The following is an 18,542-nucleotide window of genomic DNA, read 5'->3' as shown; positions in this document are numbered from 1 at the left end:
GTGGATGGGACAAGACTCACAGAAACGATGGCTGCCCCTTCCACAGTGCAGGGCAGCCCCGGCAAGAGCTGCTTTGCGTCAAACTGCAGCACAGCATCCGGGAAGTGCCTTTTGAGCCACGGTGGCAGTGTGTCCACAGCTAGTGGAACCAGCGTGAATCCCGGAGGTGTTCTATCTCAGAAACATCATCCAGCACCACGTTTCTTGTAAGAAGAGGTTTAGTGTTTGCAGTAGACATCTAGACAGTTCTCCTTTTGTTTCCTCTTTGCAGGCTCCAGTCTGTGCCGCTGGGATGCTGGCGGGCGTGTGGGCTTTGCTAGCCGGGACTTCAGTAGGGCTTGCTCGGTTTTCCCTAATCTCTAGATCTTGGCTGTCACTCCTGCATCCATGAAAAAGCGCCGATATGGGCCAAACTCTCCCACCTCTAGCACACGAAAGCACGTCCTGACACCCGCGGTCCCGCTCTGCAGAGTTACTCTCGGAATTACACCCAGGTCACTCCAGGAGCTGCTGAGAAGCGCCGTTCCCGATGTACCGGGAATGAACCTCCCCAGCTTCCCGCTAACCCTAGCGCCTCCTCCCCCCCTTTCCCCATCCCGCCGGGATTGCTCTGCGGGAGGCTCCTGGCCGGTGCCCGCCAGCTCCACCGGTTCCGTGTCCTCCAGCCGCCTGCACCCCGCCGGAAGGATGCGTGGGATGCGGGCGGTTGTGAACCCGCTGCCCGGGGCGGGGATCGGGGCGGTCCTGGCCCTTCCCGGGCCCGCACCGTTATTTCCAGCCGCTTCATTCAGCATCCGGAACCGGGGACCCCGCCCGCGGCCGGTCCCGGAGCCAAGGCCTGAGGGAGCGCCGGCGCAGGCCGGGAGCCGCGGGACCGAGGCGGAGGGAAGCGCCGCGGGGGAGGCCCCGGCCGAGCGGGGCGGGGCTGGGCACGACGCATCGCGACAGCCGCGCCGAGCGGGGCCGGGGCTGCCGCTGTCAAATCCCGGGGCCGGTCCCGGGGAGCACCGTGCGCTGCTCCCGGTGCAGGGAATGGACCAGTCGGTCGCCATCCAGGAGAGCCTGGCCGAGGGCGCGACGTGCCGGATCGTATCCTTTGCTGCGGCCGTGGCTTGCGTGGTGGGGGAGGCCTGGCTCCCTCCTCTCCCCTCCGGTCCGGCTTCCTCCCTTCCCCTCTCGCCGGGCTCTCTCCTCTCCCCTCCGGTCCGGCTTCCTTCCCCTCCCGTTTCGCCCCCTCGCGGCGACCCCGCGGGCTCCGTCTCTCCCGGTCCTTCCTTGACCCGCGCTAAAGGCCGTGCAGGGCATCCTGGCTGCCGGGGACAGCGTGGAGAGCCGGCTGCTGGGCCTGGTGCAGAGCGGCGGGCAGCACGCGTGGGTGTCGGGACCGAGTCCGCGGCTGGGAGGGCAGAGGGGTCCGTGGGGAGCATCCATGGAGAGGCCAAGAGCTCTGCAGGACTTCTGCAGGCCTTGGAAACTATCCAAAAACCCCTTCCTGTCCCAAAGACATTCCACCGGGCAGGAGTCCATGGCATTTCCCCTCCTGTATGTGATGGGTGGGCTGGGACAAAGCCCAGGCCCTCGAGGTTTGGCCTGGTGGGTTCTACCACTGGTGTAAATATACTGGGCACTTCAGTGATGGTGTGGGCGGTGGTGGGCACGTGAAGCTGCTGTAGGGTTTGCATGAGGCAGTGCTGGCAGGCACTGCTGGGTGGGATGAGTCTGCCTGTACCTGCAGAGATGCCTGATGTGAGGAGGCATTGGCTCTGTGTCTGCTCCATGCTTGCAGGATCCACGTGTACACCCACCGGCGGATGGCCATCACGGCTGAGGATGTCTGCCTGGAGAAAGTCATCCCCATCACAGAAGGGTTTGCAGTGCAAGAAGGTACTAACACATTGCTGGCTTGGTGATCACTTCCAAAGGGGATGAAGGGGTTTGGACTCCATATGTTGGTGCTCTCCTTGCTGAGACCCAGGTCTATTCAGCCTTCACTTTTCTTCTTCACTTTGTAATCCCTGGTGATGCCGGTGTCACACAGTGTGGCTGGAGGGCCCTGCTAGACTACTTGCTCTGCAGCCCAGAGCCCAGTACCCTCCCAGCACTGGCCGTGACCTCCTGCCCCACAGGTAGTGCTGCCACTATTTGTCCCTACAAGGAGCTTGTGGGGCTTGAGATGCTTCCTGAGCTTGCCACCCTCAAAGCAGCAGTGCAATCTCTTAACCTGTGCCTGGCTTTGTAACCAGACTTTGTTTTGCCTTTGCAGTTGTGCTTGGCAGTGACCTTCCTGTCCTTGGTGAGTTTGTGGCTGCTTTAAGGCCGGTTCCAGGTGTCCCCAGCCTCGCACCAGCCATGCTTAGTGAGGTGGGGGGAGGCTTTAGTAACTTGGCGGTGGGGGTCTTGTCATGCTCTGTCAGCGAGCTTGTGCTGTGTGTCACAACTCCTCATGCTAATGAGGATGTTCACCCCAGTGAAGGGTTTTCCCAACTGTTGTTAAAATTGCTAGTGGAAGATGAATTACTGTGCTGAGTGAGCAGAATCCAAATTATTACAAACGCTGATTTTTTGTATTTCTGCATGGCAATCTGATGTGAAACGTGGGGAAGGACCAGGGTAAGGAGGCACAGGGGGGCCTGTCGCTGAAGCTGTCTGTGTGCACCGCTGCATGGAGTGCAGCAGGTGCTGGGTTCCCAAGGCGCCACCCACAGCAGCTCTTCTCTCGGTGTCCTCAGGCTCTGACGTCACCGTCCAGATCCGTTCAGGAGATGAGCGGCTCACGGTGCAGCTGCCCTTCGGCTCCCACACCCGTGCGTTCCTTCAGGAGGTGGGCAGCTGCAGCCCAGGTAGGAGCTGCCGTGTGCCGGACGCGGGTTTGGGCGGGGGTGGAGGTGTCGTGGTCCCCGCGGTAGTGCCCCGCAGATATCCGGTGACGGCGGGAGCTTGGCAGGGCCGTGGCGGTCGCTGTGACGATGCCGCATGGCCAGAGATCGGCGCTGGGCTGAGCAGGTGCCACAGGCGACAGCCACCTTGTGCCTTGGGTCGGTGCAGCGACAGACCGAGCAGGGCCCGTGAGCGGAGCCTCGCTTCGTATCCTCTTGCCCCCGCAGCGGTCACCCAGGGCCATCAACCCGCGGAGCCCGGAGCACTGGGACCGCCCCGTGGGGGATGAGCCCCAACGTGCCGCCGGGCGGGGACGGGGCGGTTCTCGGGGGTGGCTCCGGGGGACGGTTCGGGTGCCGGGACAAACGGCGGCAATGTCCAAGGGTGGGCAGTCCCGCCGAGGTGAGAGCCAGGTTAGGCAGGCTCCCGCCACAGGTTGGAACCGGGAGCGTGAGCCGGAGCCGCGGTACCCGGCGTCTGTCCAGGGGCTCGGCCGGATCGTCCTGCGCGGGATCGCCGGCGGCTTGGACAGGGGGAGGCTGCCAGGGCATCCCGCGGGCAGAGCTCTCCGCGGGCAGAGCTCTCCGCGGGCAGCGCAAACTGGTCCGGATCACCCCGGCCGCCAATCGCCGGGGTTCCCGCTGCCGGGGTTCCCGCCGCCGGGGTTCCCGCCGCCGGGGTTCCCGCCGCCGGGGTTCCCGCCGCCGGGGTTCCCGCCGCCGGGGTTCCCGCCGCCGGGGTTCCCGCCGCTTTCCTGGTGCGGCGCCGCTGCTCCTTGCGAGCCGCTCGCCCCGGCCATGCCGGTCCCCGGCTATGGGTCAGGCTCTGCACGCTTCAGGTCGGTGCTCACTGGCTGCCCCTGCGGGTCTCGGCGCCTTTTGCCGTTTGTCCCTTTGCGGAGCACGCGTGAGGTGATGCGAGGAGCTGGGACATTCCCGGGAGGCGGAGAGGGATGCAAAATCTCAGTCGTACGTTTCCCAGTTTGAATTTGGGCTGGGCTCCTCCGTGCGTTTTGGTGCTGCTGGCACATGCGGTCTGTGCACTTCAGCAAAACCAGGGAAGAGATGAGCCCTGTGTGAACCGTGTGGCCTGAGCCGAGTCTGGGTGTGGGAATGTCCCCTTGGATGTGGTGTTTTAACCTGCAGCTCGGAACTGACTGGGAGAGACTTGGGCATCTCTCTGTGCCTAGGAGGGAAGGCTGAAAGAAGCACAGCCCTGCTGCTCTGTGGTTTTTGTGTTGTATCTGGAGCAGAGCAGCACTCAAAGATGAGCTCCTTGGGGAGTAGTTCTCTTATCAAAGCACACTTTTGAGCTTTGACAGAGTTGCTTTTCAAGGCTTCATTGTGTTTTTCTTGAGTCAGAGGACTCTAGGGATCTCGGTTTTCTTTTTCTCTTCTCATACTAGCAGAAGAAAATGCTTTCTGTCATCACTTGGGGTCTTTTGGAGAAGAAATTGATCTAGAGTGGGGTTTTGTCTGCTCTCTTCCAGGAATAGCTGCAACTAGTTCAATGAACACATGCACTGAGAGAGTAACTTCCACAGGCAAATCAAAGCATCTTTCATTGCTGTGTAACTGCTGCCACTTGCTCCTAGAGTGATATTGGTTCATAAAACCTTTTGTGAATTAAGGCTGGCTGATGAATGAGAGTATCTGCAAAGGAATCTAAAGGCTTTAGGTGTTCTTTACCCTGTATGGTTTAGCTTCACAATTTCAGTAGAACCCCTCCCTAAAGCCTGCTCCCTGTGCTTGGGAGTGCAGCCACAACCACACCTGTAGTGCTGCCTCACTGGAATCCTGAGCAGAGCAAACCTTCTTCCTCCAGACCAGAGCAGGGCAGCCCCACATAGCTGCTGTTCATGCACTGGTTAAGGCTCCTATCACCAATGGCAAGGCCAATTTAATTCTTCCTTCTGAGCACAGATCCTGCTTTATCCAGATGATGTTTTTCCTGCAGTAGAGCAGCATTATAATGTCACTGCGCATTTAAACAAGAACCTCTTTATTACTGCTTAAATCTCTTTAATGCAAATCCTGCCTGTTTGAGGCCAGATGCTTTCCTCTGCTCTGTAATCTCTGCACACAGCTCAGCATTTCTGTGCCCAGTTCAGTTTTGAACAAGATCATTATCTTGCTAAAACATTCCACTTCAGGTTCCTGCTGTGTAGGTCCCTCTGGCTACAGTGATGTGTAGAGATGCACATTTATCTAAAGGAAACAGCCCCTTTCCAGGATAAGTCTCTTTCTTGGGAGAATCCTACCTTTCTGCTAAGGAGGTTAAGTGTGGGGTGTGACCATGATCTTTGGATGGTGTAACAGCCATGTCAGCCACTGACACCTGGTGCATGCTGTCAAGCAGTCTCATTCTGTGTAGGTGATACAGCCTGAGCTGCTCCTCCCTGCTGCAAGTGAAAGTCCAAGCTGGTTCTTGGCACTGTCAAGACTGACTGTGTGGTCAGCAGAACTTGCTGGGGCTGAGGCAGCACTCATTAAATACTTAAGGCCCAGCTCTGTCCTAGCTCACTGGGGCCACGTGTGGCAGTGCATATCAGAATGTGTACAGCTCCTGGTGAGCCCTGTGTGACTCCAGTGGTGTGATCTGTAATGAGGTCTGGGTCAGGTGCTCTTCAGCCTCTGATAAATCCTCTTACACAGTCTTTATCCTCAGAGGGCTCTTGGACAGAAGAGGTTTTCCAAGCTAAGGATATGGCCACTTCTTACCAGTTTGTTTATACTCTGCTTAGGTCAAGTACCTCATGTTCTGTGTCTGGTTTGTGCTCTCATCCTGGAGAAGGTCCTGTGACAGCAGTGATATTTTAATGCTTGTGAGTTGAGGAGAAGCTCAGCTGAATGACTAGAACCTTAAGAACAACCTCACTATCATCATTAGATTTCTGTGCTAAGTAGCATGATCTTGAGGTTGCTGTTTGTACATCTTAAACGTGGAGACCCCCATACAGAGTCTTCCTTTTTAACTGTTACTTTGCCACTTGTAGGAGCAGAATGTTGTAACTGGAACAGAGCCCTGAAAGACTGGCCAGATTGTTCTAGCCTTGCATGGTGTGTTTAGTTTAGTTTAGTTGTGTTTGCATGGGAGCAGCCCTGTTGTGTTTTAGGGATGTGCAGCTTGCACCACTTCTGGTGGGGACAGGGGGGTTCATGTGATCAGTCTGCGCTGCACTGCCTCGAGTGGGGAGACTCTTGTGCTTTGCTGCCTGTTTGCAGAGAGGTAGAAACCCTTGGAATGGTGTGGTGGGGTTTTGGTGTTTGTGGGGTTGGTTTGTTTGTTTGTTTTGTGTTACTGTTATTTTTTTACTATATTATTGTTATTTTGTTCCCCTTTCTCTTCCCTCTTTCAGACCCCCTGTCACGCTTCAGAAAGGCAAACCCTGTAACCAACACACCTTTTCTGCATTCCTGGGAGAAAGTCCTAGGTTTTGTGCTGCTAAGTCTTAGTTTGGCCTAGCTGTAAGGGAGAGCCAACAGCAACCTGCTCCAGCACATGGGCAGGCAGCACCCAGCCATTGTGCCACAGTCACACAGCACATTAGTGGCCCTTCATTCTCTGGAGGGGAAGCTGCATCATCACAGAACAGTTTTGTCAAAATAACCTAAATCTGTCAGATAACAGAGAGAGAGAGAGAGAGAGAGAGAGAGAGACTGTGGTGCACTTGGTTTCTCTACACAAATTCAAATGATATTCTGCTCACACACCTTAGCCAGCACTCGCCTAGTGTGTTCACAAATGAAAGAACACATGGTGTTTAACTTTTGTTTTGTTTTTTCTTCCTAGATGTGGTTGGCTCTGAAAGTGTGAAATTGAATGGAAAAAAGCTCATGGTTAGTGAGAACCAGAGCCACAACAGCACCAGTAAAAGTGCTCCCAGGTATGGTGTATCTGGTGCTTCTCCTGTAGGTTTGGTAGAGCAACTGAGTTGTGCATGTCAGCTCTCTGTGGAAGGTCCAGTGAGGAGTAACTGTGGTGGTAACCTTCCTCTGCTGCCTTGGCTGTGCCTTCCCTCCACACAAGATCTGTGGAGTGATAGTAAATATGCACAGCACCAAAGTCTTGGGTCCTTGTGGGTGACTGTATGGATGGAATGAACTGTGGTGGGCAAATGATTGGTGCTTTGGTGTCTAGAGGAAGAAAAGGAAGTGCAGAGAGCTTTCTGTCTGGGTTTCCTGATCTTCAGCTGCCAACCAAGGGGGAAAGTTGGTGTCTCTGGTGGCAGCTTGTGAGGTCTTTGCACATACCAGTGCTTGAGTGATGTGGCACCTGTGTTGCCTCCTTCCATGTGCTGGTGACTGTGTTGGCTGCAGTCTCCAGAGGTGGTGGGATCTAGAGCAGAGGTTGGCAACTTTTTGAGGCAAGAATCTGCAGATTCTAGTTAGGAGGGAAAGAAGTTCAGCATGAGCAGGCTGTCAGAACTTCAGTGGGAATTTCAGCGCAGCCTCTTGGAGCTGGTCCTGCTAGTCCCCTATTTGGACATATTTTTGCTGTTAGTGGGGCAGGACCCATCAGTGTTGTTTATTTTGAATTCAGAGAGCTTTGGCTTAGGGCCACAGTGTCTCATAGATACACTCTTAAAATGTTAGAGTCTGATTTTTCCAGTTCCCAGGACTTTGTGGACCCTGATGCATATCCTTCAAAGTCTATCTGTGTGCTGTCCTTGGCACTCGTGTGCAGGTTGTTGACCTTAAATTTATACCATCCACTCACTGTGGGAACTCCCAAGCTGAGGCACTATTAGTGTTGCAAAAGGAGTTTGCAAAGCTGCAAGATCCTTAAAGCACCTCTACCTCCACCCATTGTGTGTTGCCTCCTTTCTCAGCAGAGCTGGGATTTTCCAGCAGAAGGCTTTTTAAACACACAGAGTTTTTCATTCTTCTGCTGAGGTCAGAAGGGGAGAGCAGGGGCAGTGGAAGATGGGATTTGCATTTCCTTGCCCCAGTGAGCAGGAAAAGTGTAAAGGGTTTTGTACCAGCATCCAGGTGTGAGTAAGGCCTGCTCTGAATCAAGGGGCTGCAGTGGGTTAGTGAAAACCTTTTGTGATTTGAGTTTATTGAACTACTTTATCGAGAGAGCTGAATCATTCCAAGAAATGTGCATTTTGGTTTTGATGCTTATCCCAAACATTGCTTATCTATCTTTAGTGAAACAGATGAATGCAAATCAAGTCCTTGATGGCAGAAATAAGCTGGTTGGGGTGTGTATGTCCTGGGTTTCATCAGGCAATTCTGCTTTCTTTTGTAGGCCAAACAAACTCAAACCTGAAGCAACAGCTGAGGCGGTGCAGTCCTCCAGCATCATGGTTTCGAACAAGGCTTCCATCTTATCAGAGCCAAAGTTTGGACTCAGAGATACCATTGTTAAATCTCAGCTTCTACAGATGGAAGACTCCTATACACACATCCAGAGCTTCAGGTAATGGTCAGTCCTGAGAAGAACTTGGTTTTGTGCAGGGTAAGCTAAAATACCTTGTGTGTGTTATTTCACCTGATACCGCTGCAGGCAGGAGATACTGCAGGAGAGCATGGCCCATACCTTGCAGAACATCTTCTTCCCTCACTTAGGCATTTTTGTCTCTGCCAAGACTTGCTTTCATGGCTCTTACTGAGAAAATGGCCCTTTTGAAAAGACTCTTGTGGTCCCTTCCAACCCTGAATGATACTATGATACAGACTTTGTCCTGTGCTTGTCTGTGTCTGGAAATGTATCAGTTCTGTGCACCTCTGACCCTCTCTCTCACTGCCCTGTTTGCAAATCCATGGAGTTGCTCCAATGAGCTCATAAGAGCTTGAGTGAAATGCATGTTTAGGACCAAGACGTTATTGTGGTCAAAATCCTTTTAGGTCACTCTGTGAATTTATCCTTTCAAACTGCCAGTGTAGAGCTGTAGTTTGCTTTTTATTTTCAACATATGCACTCTGTGTCAACCTCTGTATCCTTCTGTGAGATGCTGCTGTAATTAAATCATTTTAGGGATTTAAACTTTGTCACATTGTTCCTAATTCCCTCCTGGGAACATGTCACTCCTAAACAGTTACATGTAGTGGGAAGTACATGGGTCAGTAATGGTGACATTTCCATCACCTCTGCAGTTTTCAGCTCTGGGATTTAGTTACTTTCTTTGCAGATTTTTTGTTGGGACCTACAACGTGAACGGTCAATCACCTAGAGAGAGCCTCCAGCCTTGGCTGAGCTGTGATGCCGAGCCTCCAGATGTTTACTGTGTGGGGTAAGTGTCTCTCTCTGATCTATCCTTCTAAGCCTTGACTGAGGGTTGCTTGCTGGTGAATCTGTAGCATGGGGATGTTTGGCCAGAACACCACAGCTGAGGACTGTTTGCATTGCCTCTCTCTACTCACAGCTCCTGGAGTGTTTCTGCAGTCTGAAGCTGTCATTCTGGTAGTATTTGCACTCTCTGGCACTGTAGTGTTACAGAATCTTTAATGTCATGCAGTTAACACTAACAGTAACTCTCATTTAACATGGCTCTAAAATCAGCATAACCAAATTTGAGTTTTCAGTTATAAATTTAGTGAGTATAAATTGATTTAGTTCTTTCCCAGAGGAAAGGGATGGAGAGTTATAAACAAATGCATGCATCCATGGGTTCCTTCCTCTAACACAGTTTCCAGGAGCTTGATCTGAGTAAAGAAGCCTTCTTTTTCAATGACACCCCGAAGGAAGAGGAGTGGTTTAAAGCTGTAACTGATAGTCTGCACCCCGATGCCAAATATGCAAAGGTAAATGTGGCTTTTGGGGAGGTTTCAGTGTGGAATTATATTCCACTTGGGTCTCTTTTCCCTTTGCTTTTTGCTGTCCTCAATCACTGTGTCTTCCAGAGGCTTGTGATCTGCAGGCTTTTGCTCGGTCAGGAGTGCTCTGAAGGTGTGAAGGTGTAGTAGACAGTGGTGTTGTGCAGGAGCAGGACGGGAGACCAGAGCTAGGCAGCTGCGTGTAGAGGAAGCTCCTGCTGTCTTGAGGGGGAGTTTCTTCCATGCATGGTGGAATGAATTGGGAAGGTGTGCTGGTAGGAATACTGCATGTGCTTTGGCTCCTGCTTCTTAGGTCTGCCTGTTGTTGAAGGAAAGCTTCATGGGCTGTATCTGTGCCTGTAGGTTTTGCTTTGGGTTTCAGCCTCATTTACTGGGGTGTTCTTCCCTGTCTCCTTCCTGTGGTGTGCTGCTGGAGTGCCTGTGTGGTGGGAGCCCAGCTGCTCTGTCAGATGAACCTGGAACGCTCTTTTTCTTCATCTATATTTTGGTGGCCCACCTTCTTGACTGGGGGGCAGTGTACCTTCTCTCATCACACCTCTCTCATCCCTGTATCTAATGGAACAGGATTTGTTTTTCAGGTGAAACTCGTGCGGCTCGTGGGGATCATGCTTCTGTTGTATGTGAAAGCAGACCTGGCCTTGAACATCTCTGAGGTGGAAGTTGAGACCGTGGGAACTGGAATCATGGGGAGGATGGTGAGAATGGCAACTATGCATGAGGAAGGGTGAGATTTAGAAGAGCCCTAGAGAGTCCCTCTCTTTGGGTACAGTGGTTATTCCTCCAGCTGAGGGATGCAGCTGCCTTCAGAAGCACAGAGTCCTCGAGGCTCAGGGACTTGCTGTGTGCTCACCAGGGCTCAGAGATGTCCAGGAAGAATGTTCTCTGGAGGCTTTTCTTTCTGATTGCGTGTGCTGGGCTGCGTGGGGCCTTGCTCTGATGTGATTTTGATGCTGGCTGAGCTTGCCCAAAGCAAATAACACAAGGGAACATGAGGAGAACCATGTCTGTCCAGATTAGTTTTCCTGAGGAGGATTTCCTGGCCTCCTGGTACTCCACATGACTGGAATGTAATCTGTGCATTCTGAATGTAGTTTCTGTGAACACTGCAGTTCTGACTTGTCAAGGCTATTCTGGTCAGCTGAGCTTTGTGCCTCCTCCTCCTCCACTTACAACTTTTTTTATTGTTTGTGTTGAAGGATCCAGTTTATTTCTAAATAGGTTTCAGGCTTTGATGAAGTAACTGATCAGCTGCCTTACTGGTACTAATTTCCTGATTACAAACCAAATTCCATGTGCTTGCTTGCTGTGTGCAACCCTCACATGAGTTACTGATATGAATTCATTAAGTAGTTGTCACTAATTGGTGTTTTCAGCCTTTTCCTTCCCTTGGAATTAAATACTCTGCCTCAGTGTCTTCTGGCTTGTCCACTGCTGATAGCTTATTTGTGGATTTCTCTCTTGTGTGGAAGCTTCTGACCACCATCTTTGTCTTTATCTTTCAGGGTAACAAAGGTGGTGTTGCCATAAGGTTTAAGTTCCACAACACCAGTGTGTGTGTTGTGAATTCTCACCTGGCAGCTCACACGGAGGAGTTTGAGCGGAGGAACCAGGACTTCAAAGACATCTGCTCCCGGATGCAGTTCTGCCAGACAGATCCAGATTTGCCCCCTCTCACTATTGGCAAACATGAGTATGCTTCCCTCTGCCTGCCTGAATGGCTGCCTGTGGCGAGGCAGAGCCTTGTGGGCGTTCTGGGGAGCAGGGTTGTCAGTAGGGGTGTGAGAAATGGTACCCAGGGATCCATCGTCCGCCTGGAAGGGACAGAAATGCTTTACCCCAACCCTGGCTTTGAGAGTGGGCATCGGTACAGTTCTGACAAGTCAGCTGCCACCTTATGCTCTTCCAGGCCTTGTGTCATTTTCAAACATGCAATGGGAATAGGGCAGTCATTTCCCCAGCAGGCTGTGGGATTCAGCTGGTGTGGAATATTAAAAGCATAGGTTTTGAAGAAGTAGTGACAGAGCAGCAGAGGTGGAAGATGTAGCTTCTCTTTCAAGTGTTCACTCATATTTGTTCTCAGCTTGGTGCTGAGATAAGAATTATTCATGCTTGCATTAGATGGTTGAAGGCACTGCTTTGGAGCTGTGCTTGTGTTCTGACATCTTTAGGCCCCTATGCAGACCTCTGTTGTATGCTCTCTTCCAGTGTGATCTTATGGTTGGGTGACCTCAACTATCGGCTGGAGGAGCTGAATGTGGCAAAAGTGAAGCAGCTGGTGGATGAGAAAGCATTCCCAGAGCTGTGCCAGTATGACCAGGTACCGATGTCTCTACCCTTGATGGGTACCGAGGGCGCTGGCTAGAAACTGCCCAATAGTCCTTGGCTTTCTTGGTGCCAAACATCTCCTTTTGACCTCAGATGGAGATTGTGCTTGTTTAAAATGTAATTTTTTTTGGTCTTTCTTTTCTCTCTTAGCTGAAGAGGCAAATGAATGCACTTGCAGTCTTTGAAGGCTTCACCGAGGGAGAGATTTCATTCCAGCCAACGTACAAATACGATGCTGGCTGTGATGAGTGGGACACAAGGTACAGTGGTCACCTGGTCTGTGGTGCTACCAATGGCTAATGTTAGCAGTGAGGGGAGTGAAAACAGCTAAAAAGAAATAGTTCTGAGATTATTGCTGCTCCACTCCCTTGCCTCCAAAATCCCTCTTCAGTCCACATGTGTTTGTGTTGCTTTTCTTCCACTCTTATTTCTTAGCTATTCTTGATCTTTTCCCCAGGATCCTTTGGGTTTCCTCTTTGTTAGAGGTGCACAAAATCAAGAAGTCATCTTAATTTAATTCTTTTGGTTTGGTTCATTTCTTTTTCCCAAGGAAAATTTTGAGCATCTTTTATTTGCTGGTACCTGCTCTACCTACTTTTTATTTGCTGGTACCTGCTTTACCCCTGGGCCAGCTGGGGTTCGAAACGGTGCATTTGTGCTGTCTGTAGCTGAGTGTGTTGTCCAAAGGCTGAGTCCTTACTTTTCATGGTTCTTATTTAAAGGTGTCTCTGAATGTTGCTTTGTGTGTTAAGTGTATTGACAGAACAGCAAATAATTGTGTGTTTGGAAAAGTAGAGAGTGAAATGTGACACACAGATCCCCCACAGCAGACAATCGAACCCTTTATAGCCACTCGAATGAAGCTGGGCACCGAACTGGCCCTGGGCCATGTCAGGAAAAGAGCAGGATCCTGCCCTGCAGTGTTGCTACCCCTGAGCTGTACTTGGAAGCTGCAGTGTTTGCCTCTGTCCTAGTGAGAAGTGCCGTGTTCCAGCGTGGTGTGATCGGATCCTCTGGAAGGGGCAGAACGTCGCACAGCGCAGCTACCGCAGCCACATGGCTCTGAAGATCAGCGACCACAAACCTGTCAGCTCCCTGTTTGACATTGGGGTGAGACAATCCCTCTGCTGACCTGGCCTCTGCCTGGGGAGAAGGGAAGGAGGAGGGAGGTTCTCTTTGGTTTCCATCTCCTCCTGCCTTCATGGCATCCCCAGAGAACAATGGCCTAGAAGGTGGGCTAGATAAGATAACCCAGATAGGATTGTTCACTGTAAGCCAGGGCTGTGCCCAGAGATACTTCAGTCAAGCAGCACAGCAGGAACATCTGTAGGTTTTTGTCTGGAGGTGTTCTTTGGCCTTCCTTATTTCCCAAATAATTTTGACAGAAACTTGCAGTGCAGGAATGCTCCATCACTGACAACACAACACAGGCCTGTGTTGTCAACATTCTTCTGTTTCTTAAAAGGAAGCTGATCTAGTCCTGACAGGGCAACTCTCTTGCTAGTTCTAGTGGAGTGCCTCCCCCATGGATCCTGGGGAGCATACAGGTGGTGTATGCACTAAATGTGCTGCTGAAGTCCAAGTGCTTCATACTGTATTCCCAGCTGTGTCCCAGCTCTCCTGCAGAGGCACAGTGATGCCAGTGGGTGAGGTGTGTGTCCTTCTCAGGTGAAGGTGGTGAACAAGGAGCTCTATCGAAAAGCCTTTGAAGAAATAGTTCGCTCCCTGGATAAGCTGGAGAACGCCAACATCCCCTCAGTGACGCTGTCCCGGGGAGAGGTAGGTCATGGTCACTGCTGTGACTCACTGGAGAGCTGAGCAGCCCCGCTCCCCAGAAGTGTGTCCAGCTGTAGAAGGATGTTAGGTGGATTCTAGACCCCAGGGTGTGGTTCCAAACAAGCAGAATATTTTGCCTTGCAGGCGCTGTGTTTACAAGCCTTAGAAATACTTGCTTCCGGTCAGGGGCAGGTAAATTCCACCCACAGGGACGTGGCTGAAATGCAGGGTGTGTTACTCCCTGAGGTGGGAAGAGGCAGTAAAAGGGTAGTTTGTGGCCCTTGCTCTGACTTGTTCTTCGAAACATAAAATGTAAAATATGCAGGATTTGGAGAAGGTCACAAAACCAGCATTTGCTTTGTGTATGGAGGACTGAAAAAGATAGGCAAATGAGACCTTTGAGGCTGCAGCTATCTTGGGTTTGAGTTTTGTTGAGGCTCAAGGGAATGTTGGTTTTAAAGGGCTCATTGATGCAAATGACTTTAGCCTCCAAAGTAAGCAGATGTAATCCTGCAGAGTCCTGGAAGAGATGGGGTGCAGGAGCAAGAGGGTTAATCTGGGTATCTTGCTGCTTAATGATTAAACCACAGGACAGGAATTGCTGCTGGTGCCGGGAACTGGCTGATGATTGTTGACTGTTTGTTTCTAGTTCCATTTTGAGGATGTTAAATACATGCAGCTGCAGGTGGAGAAATTTACAATCCACAATGGACCAGTGCCTTGCCAGTTCGAATTCATCAGCAAACTAAATGAGGAAACCTACTGCAAGGAGTGGCTGATTGCTAATCCCAGTAAGGGCTTTCTGATGGCAGGTGAGCTCAGCTCCTCCTCGTTAATCAGCTAATAGTGTCACCATCTGGCTCAGCTCTCAGCTGTTTTGAGACTGCTGTCTCTATTGGCAGGCTGACTGCTTTAATACCTCTTTTAACTGAGTATGGGTTTTTTCCTGTCACCCTCTGGCAGATGCTGAGATCACAATTGAGTTGGAGGTGTTTGTTAATAAATCAACAGCTACACACTTAAACTCTGGAGAGGAAAAACTGGAAGATATCTTGGTCCTGCATCTTAACGGGGGGAAGGATTATTTTCTGTCTGTAACAGGCAACTACTTGCCGAGTTGCTTTGGGTCTCCCATTCACACGCTCTGTTACATGAGGGAACCGATCCAGGACATGTCAGCTGAATCCATTCGGAAACTTGTGAGTTAAAGGCAAGACTCCCTCCCAAACCCACCAGATCCATTAAAACTGGATGTTAAGCCCTGTTTATTGATAAAAGAGCCACTATTTATTGATAAAAGAGCCACCTTCCACTTCCCTGGTCCATAGGCTGAGAATGCTGACATAACTTGTGCTCTCCAGTGCACTACCTTCAAACCTTGCTTTAGTTCTTCACATGGATGAACCAACCCATTCCCTATGAGAGCACTGACAGTAAGATCCCAGTTGCTCTGCCTGCACACTGGAAAAAGATGTGAAACTTCTACATGTGGACCTCTTCCCTGCAGCCTTTGGCTTTCTCTGCACTGAATAGAGAGAGATGTGTATGTGAGGGACAGTATAATGTTTCCACAGAGCTGGGTGTAGAGAAGGGTGTTTGTGAGAGCAGCCTGGTTCTTCTATCTGGATTTTTGGTATCAATGTGCCTGTGGGACAAGTCTGTGTGAGGACTGGGGAAGAGAGCTGCACAGTTGCTTAACAGCTTTTCATTCTCAGGTATAACCCCTGTGAGGCATTTTTGCAGAGCTGAATAAGAACTTGGCTAACTACCTCTTTTATCATTTGTTTCCCTTCCTCCTCACACCTCTCTGTCTCAGACCCTGATGCCACTAGAAATGAGTGAAGATGCTGCTGAAGCTGAAAAACCTATGGACATCCCAAAGGAGCTGTGGATGATGGTGGAACACTTGTACCGCAATGCTTCCCAGCAGGTGGGCACAGTTTATACTGCACACACAACACTGGTAATGATGATCACTGCTAACTTGTGCTCAGTGGTAAGAAAGATAAAGGACACCTGTTAGCAGTAATCCTGGTGCCCCTGGTTGCATTGTTCCGTGGTGGTGACCTTGTCTGTATGTGGCATGCATCAGCCGTCCTTCTGCACCACTCTCTGCTTCAGTGCTGCAGCCTTACAAGAGCTGCTCATGGAAATTTCTGTGCTGATGTCTGATTTGGAGGCATTTTTCCAGCCAGGTTATAATGACATTACCCAAATAACTTCTAATTTTCCTTGAGACTGACTCATGGCTTTCTTTGCAGGAGGACCTGTTTCAGCAGCCAGGCCTCAGGTCTGAATTTGAGCAGATCCGAGACTGTTTGGACACAGGAATGTACGATACCCTCTGTATCCTTTTAGAGTGGTGTCCAGGGAGGGCCTCCAAGCCTTAGTGACCAAAGCTGAAAAAGATGTCAGCAGGCTTCTGTGCTCCACCACGGCTTTAAATTACTGCCTCATCTTGGGGTGACCAAAGTCTTCAGTTCTCCCTGCTCCTTGGAATTGGTGCAGATGCCCTGCTGAGTCCTTGCGATGCTGACAAGGATTGTTGATGACTTACCCAAGTGTCCAGCTGCCAACAGAAAGCAGGTGTGCAGTCAAAGCTGTGAACAATGGTTGCAGGAGTTCTTGGAGACCTGAGCAAACAGTGCTTCAGCAGAGATGCAACCAAAACAGATCACGCTCTGCCTGCTTCTTCCTTAACTGTCTTTGGACCAGTTGGCAGCAACCACTCAGTGGCAGAAGCCCTGCTGCTCTTTCTGGAGAGCCTGCCTGAGCCTGTCATCTGCTACAGCTTCTACAGCAGCTGTTTGGAGAGTGCCAGCAGCTACCTGCTGAGCAGCCAGGTATGGCAGGCTTCACTGGGAGACTCCTGCTGTCCTTCCAGATGGGGAGGGGAGGTGCTGGACCAGTAACAGGCTTTTGTTCTCAGAAACTTAATCATCTGATAGTAGAAGGATCTAGAACTCGTGCTTCGTGGTTATAAGGAGCTGCTGGTGTTTGCAGACAGGGTGATGTTGGCAGTAGGCAAAGCTGCTAAGCCATTGCCTTGTCTTCAATAGAAATGCTTTTTCTTTTCCCCTCCTCAGATTGTCTCTGAGCTGCCACGATGCCATAAAAACGTCTTTGAATATCTGATGGCATTTCTACGAGAACTGCTGAAAAATTCAGAGAGAAACCATTTGGATGTGAATATTCTTGGTAAGGCACAAAACAAGCATTTTGTTCAGAGGAGTTTGGCAGTTTGTGTCACAAAGCACGTCTCCAAAGGGAGCGTGGACGTGGCCTCTGCTGTTTTGAGGCATTCAAAACTGAGCAAACCATCCATGGAGAAGCAGTCGCTGCTGCAGCCTGGGAACAGTGATGCAGTGACTCAGAGAGGGTGATTCACCCCCTTCTGAAGCCAGGCACTCTGACTTCACGTGGGGTTGATGGAATTACCTTTGATCTCTTGCTGCTGACAGGCTCTCACTGTGTGTCTCTGGCTTAAATGCAGCTAGTATCTTTGGTGGCTTGTTACTTCGACCTCCTCCTGGACGCCCTACGCCTGATGTAGCAGAGAAGAGGAAAGCTCAGCAATTCATCCATCAGTTCCTCCTGAGAGAAGACAATTCACCATGAATTTCAGATGCAGCTAATCTGATTTATTTTTTAGAGATCAAATTACTGTATAGATATTTTTTTTGTACAGTACACTGTTGGGGGGGGTGTTTATATCACAGTATTTTATACAATCTCTTGCTTTTGAAAGCACAGATCAAGCAGGTTGAATCAGGTGTCAGTGTTTCAGTTGTAAAGTATATCAGGTTGCTAAATAAGCTGTATGTAGACAAAACTGTAAGAAAAGCTGATATTCACACTCTATATTTTGTCTTAAAAGATTTTTTAAGTCCTTGTTATTTAAATAAAAAAGATCCCCCATGCATTTTTCCAGCCTTTCTGCCTGTTTTCAGTGTTGGTTTGGGCTCTTGGTGGTTTGACCGATTCAAGTTGCTGTAGAAGGCCTGGAGCAGTCCTGCCAGAGTTTGGCAGAGAGTTTGGGGTTGGGTGGCAATGTGGAGGCGTTAGAGCAATTGCTCTTCCTGCCTGCAGTGAGCACTCTGCACTGGTCACCCAGTGGAGGTAAGAGACTGGCCTGCAGGAAAGGGAGTTCTTTTGCCATGGGTTAGTTGTTTAGGGGGGTTGGATTGGTTGGTGGGTTGGACACGATCATCTTGAAGGTCTCTTCCAACCTGGTTTGTTTATTATTATTATGGTTACAGGAGTGTGGTGTGCGGCTGCTGCAGATGGTGGGAATGGGGTGGGAGGAGAGGTGGGTGTGAGGGATGAGACCTCTACCCCGGGGCAGCCCCAGGCTTTGGGAATACACTGTGAGCTGGGAAGGTGTTTGTAGCCCATTGCTCGGTGGCCACAGCCGGTGACAAGCAGCTTCTGCGGATACCTGGAGGGATGGTTGAGAGCACTGAGGTGAAAACAGAGTCGTGGAAAACGTGTCTGAACCTTGCACGCTCTGGTTTGAACTTGCGCCGAGTGTGGACGAAATGGCCGTTTGTAGTGCAACTGGGCGGCGATGCTGCGTCCAACGCTGGCTGTGCTGCGCCTGTGGGAGCTTCGCGGCTGCCAGACTGGGCCGCAGCATTTGAGAGCCTTTGCTCCTGCATCGGCGCTGGTCCCGCTCCCGTCCGCTCTAGGGGGTGGCTGCACCTTGCGTCAGCACCACAGCGGCGAGCCTCGGCGCGGGCGGGGCTTGGGGGTCCCGAGAGCAGCAGCAGCAGCTCCGGGCCC

The 18,542-nt window shown here is 50.9% G+C and overlaps 1 protein-coding gene across 2 annotated transcripts; it reads left to right on the top strand.

Moving 5' to 3' along the window:
* The first annotated feature begins 783 nt into the window (after window positions 1-783).
* Window positions 784-17,686, top strand: INPP5B (inositol polyphosphate-5-phosphatase B). Of its 2 annotated transcripts, XM_068159378.1 has the most exons (22): window positions 784-1,089; window positions 1,292-1,371; window positions 1,787-1,884; window positions 2,264-2,293; window positions 2,730-2,840; window positions 6,670-6,763; window positions 8,131-8,301; window positions 9,014-9,115; window positions 9,512-9,626; window positions 10,238-10,354; window positions 11,162-11,349; window positions 11,865-11,976; window positions 12,135-12,244; window positions 12,959-13,094; window positions 13,653-13,763; window positions 14,410-14,572; window positions 14,724-14,959; window positions 15,577-15,690; window positions 16,022-16,106; window positions 16,476-16,603; window positions 16,847-16,958; window positions 17,254-17,686. In XM_068159378.1, exons 1-22 carry the CDS (start codon window positions 1,033-1,035, stop codon window positions 17,376-17,378), a joined length of 2,595 nt encoding a protein of 864 aa, XP_068015479.1. In that variant the 5' UTR covers window positions 784-1,032; the 3' UTR covers window positions 17,379-17,686. The 2 variants fall into 2 exon arrangements, with proteins under 2 accessions (XP_068015479.1, XP_068015480.1); XM_068159379.1 differs by lacking the exons at window positions 784-1,089; window positions 1,292-1,371; window positions 1,787-1,884; window positions 2,264-2,293 and adding an exon at window positions 2,322-2,610.
* Window positions 17,687-18,542: the final 856 nt, after the last annotated feature.

This window comes from Melanerpes formicivorus, unplaced genomic scaffold (genome assembly GCF_026170545.1).
Source record: "Melanerpes formicivorus ecotype bairdi unplaced genomic scaffold, bMelFor1.0.p_v2 SCAF_45, whole genome shotgun sequence".
NCBI lineage: Eukaryota > Metazoa > Chordata > Aves > Piciformes > Picidae > Melanerpes > Melanerpes formicivorus.
The sequence above is the reverse complement of the archived record's forward strand: the minus strand, read 5'-3'. Positions and strand labels throughout refer to the sequence as shown.

Excerpts from the sequence above, each read along its gene's own strand:
- INPP5B (XM_068159378.1), top strand. The coding sequence starts at position 1,033 with ATGGACCAGTCGGTCGCCATCCAGGAGAGCCTGGCCGAGGGCGCGACG. Across the intron at positions 6,764-8,130 it reads ACCAGTAAAAGTGCTCCCAG|GCCAAACAAACTCAAACCTG; the intron begins GTATGGTGTATC and ends TTTCTTTTGTAG. Across the intron at positions 13,095-13,652 it reads GCTCCCTGTTTGACATTGGG|GTGAAGGTGGTGAACAAGGA; the intron begins GTGAGACAATCC and ends TGTCCTTCTCAG.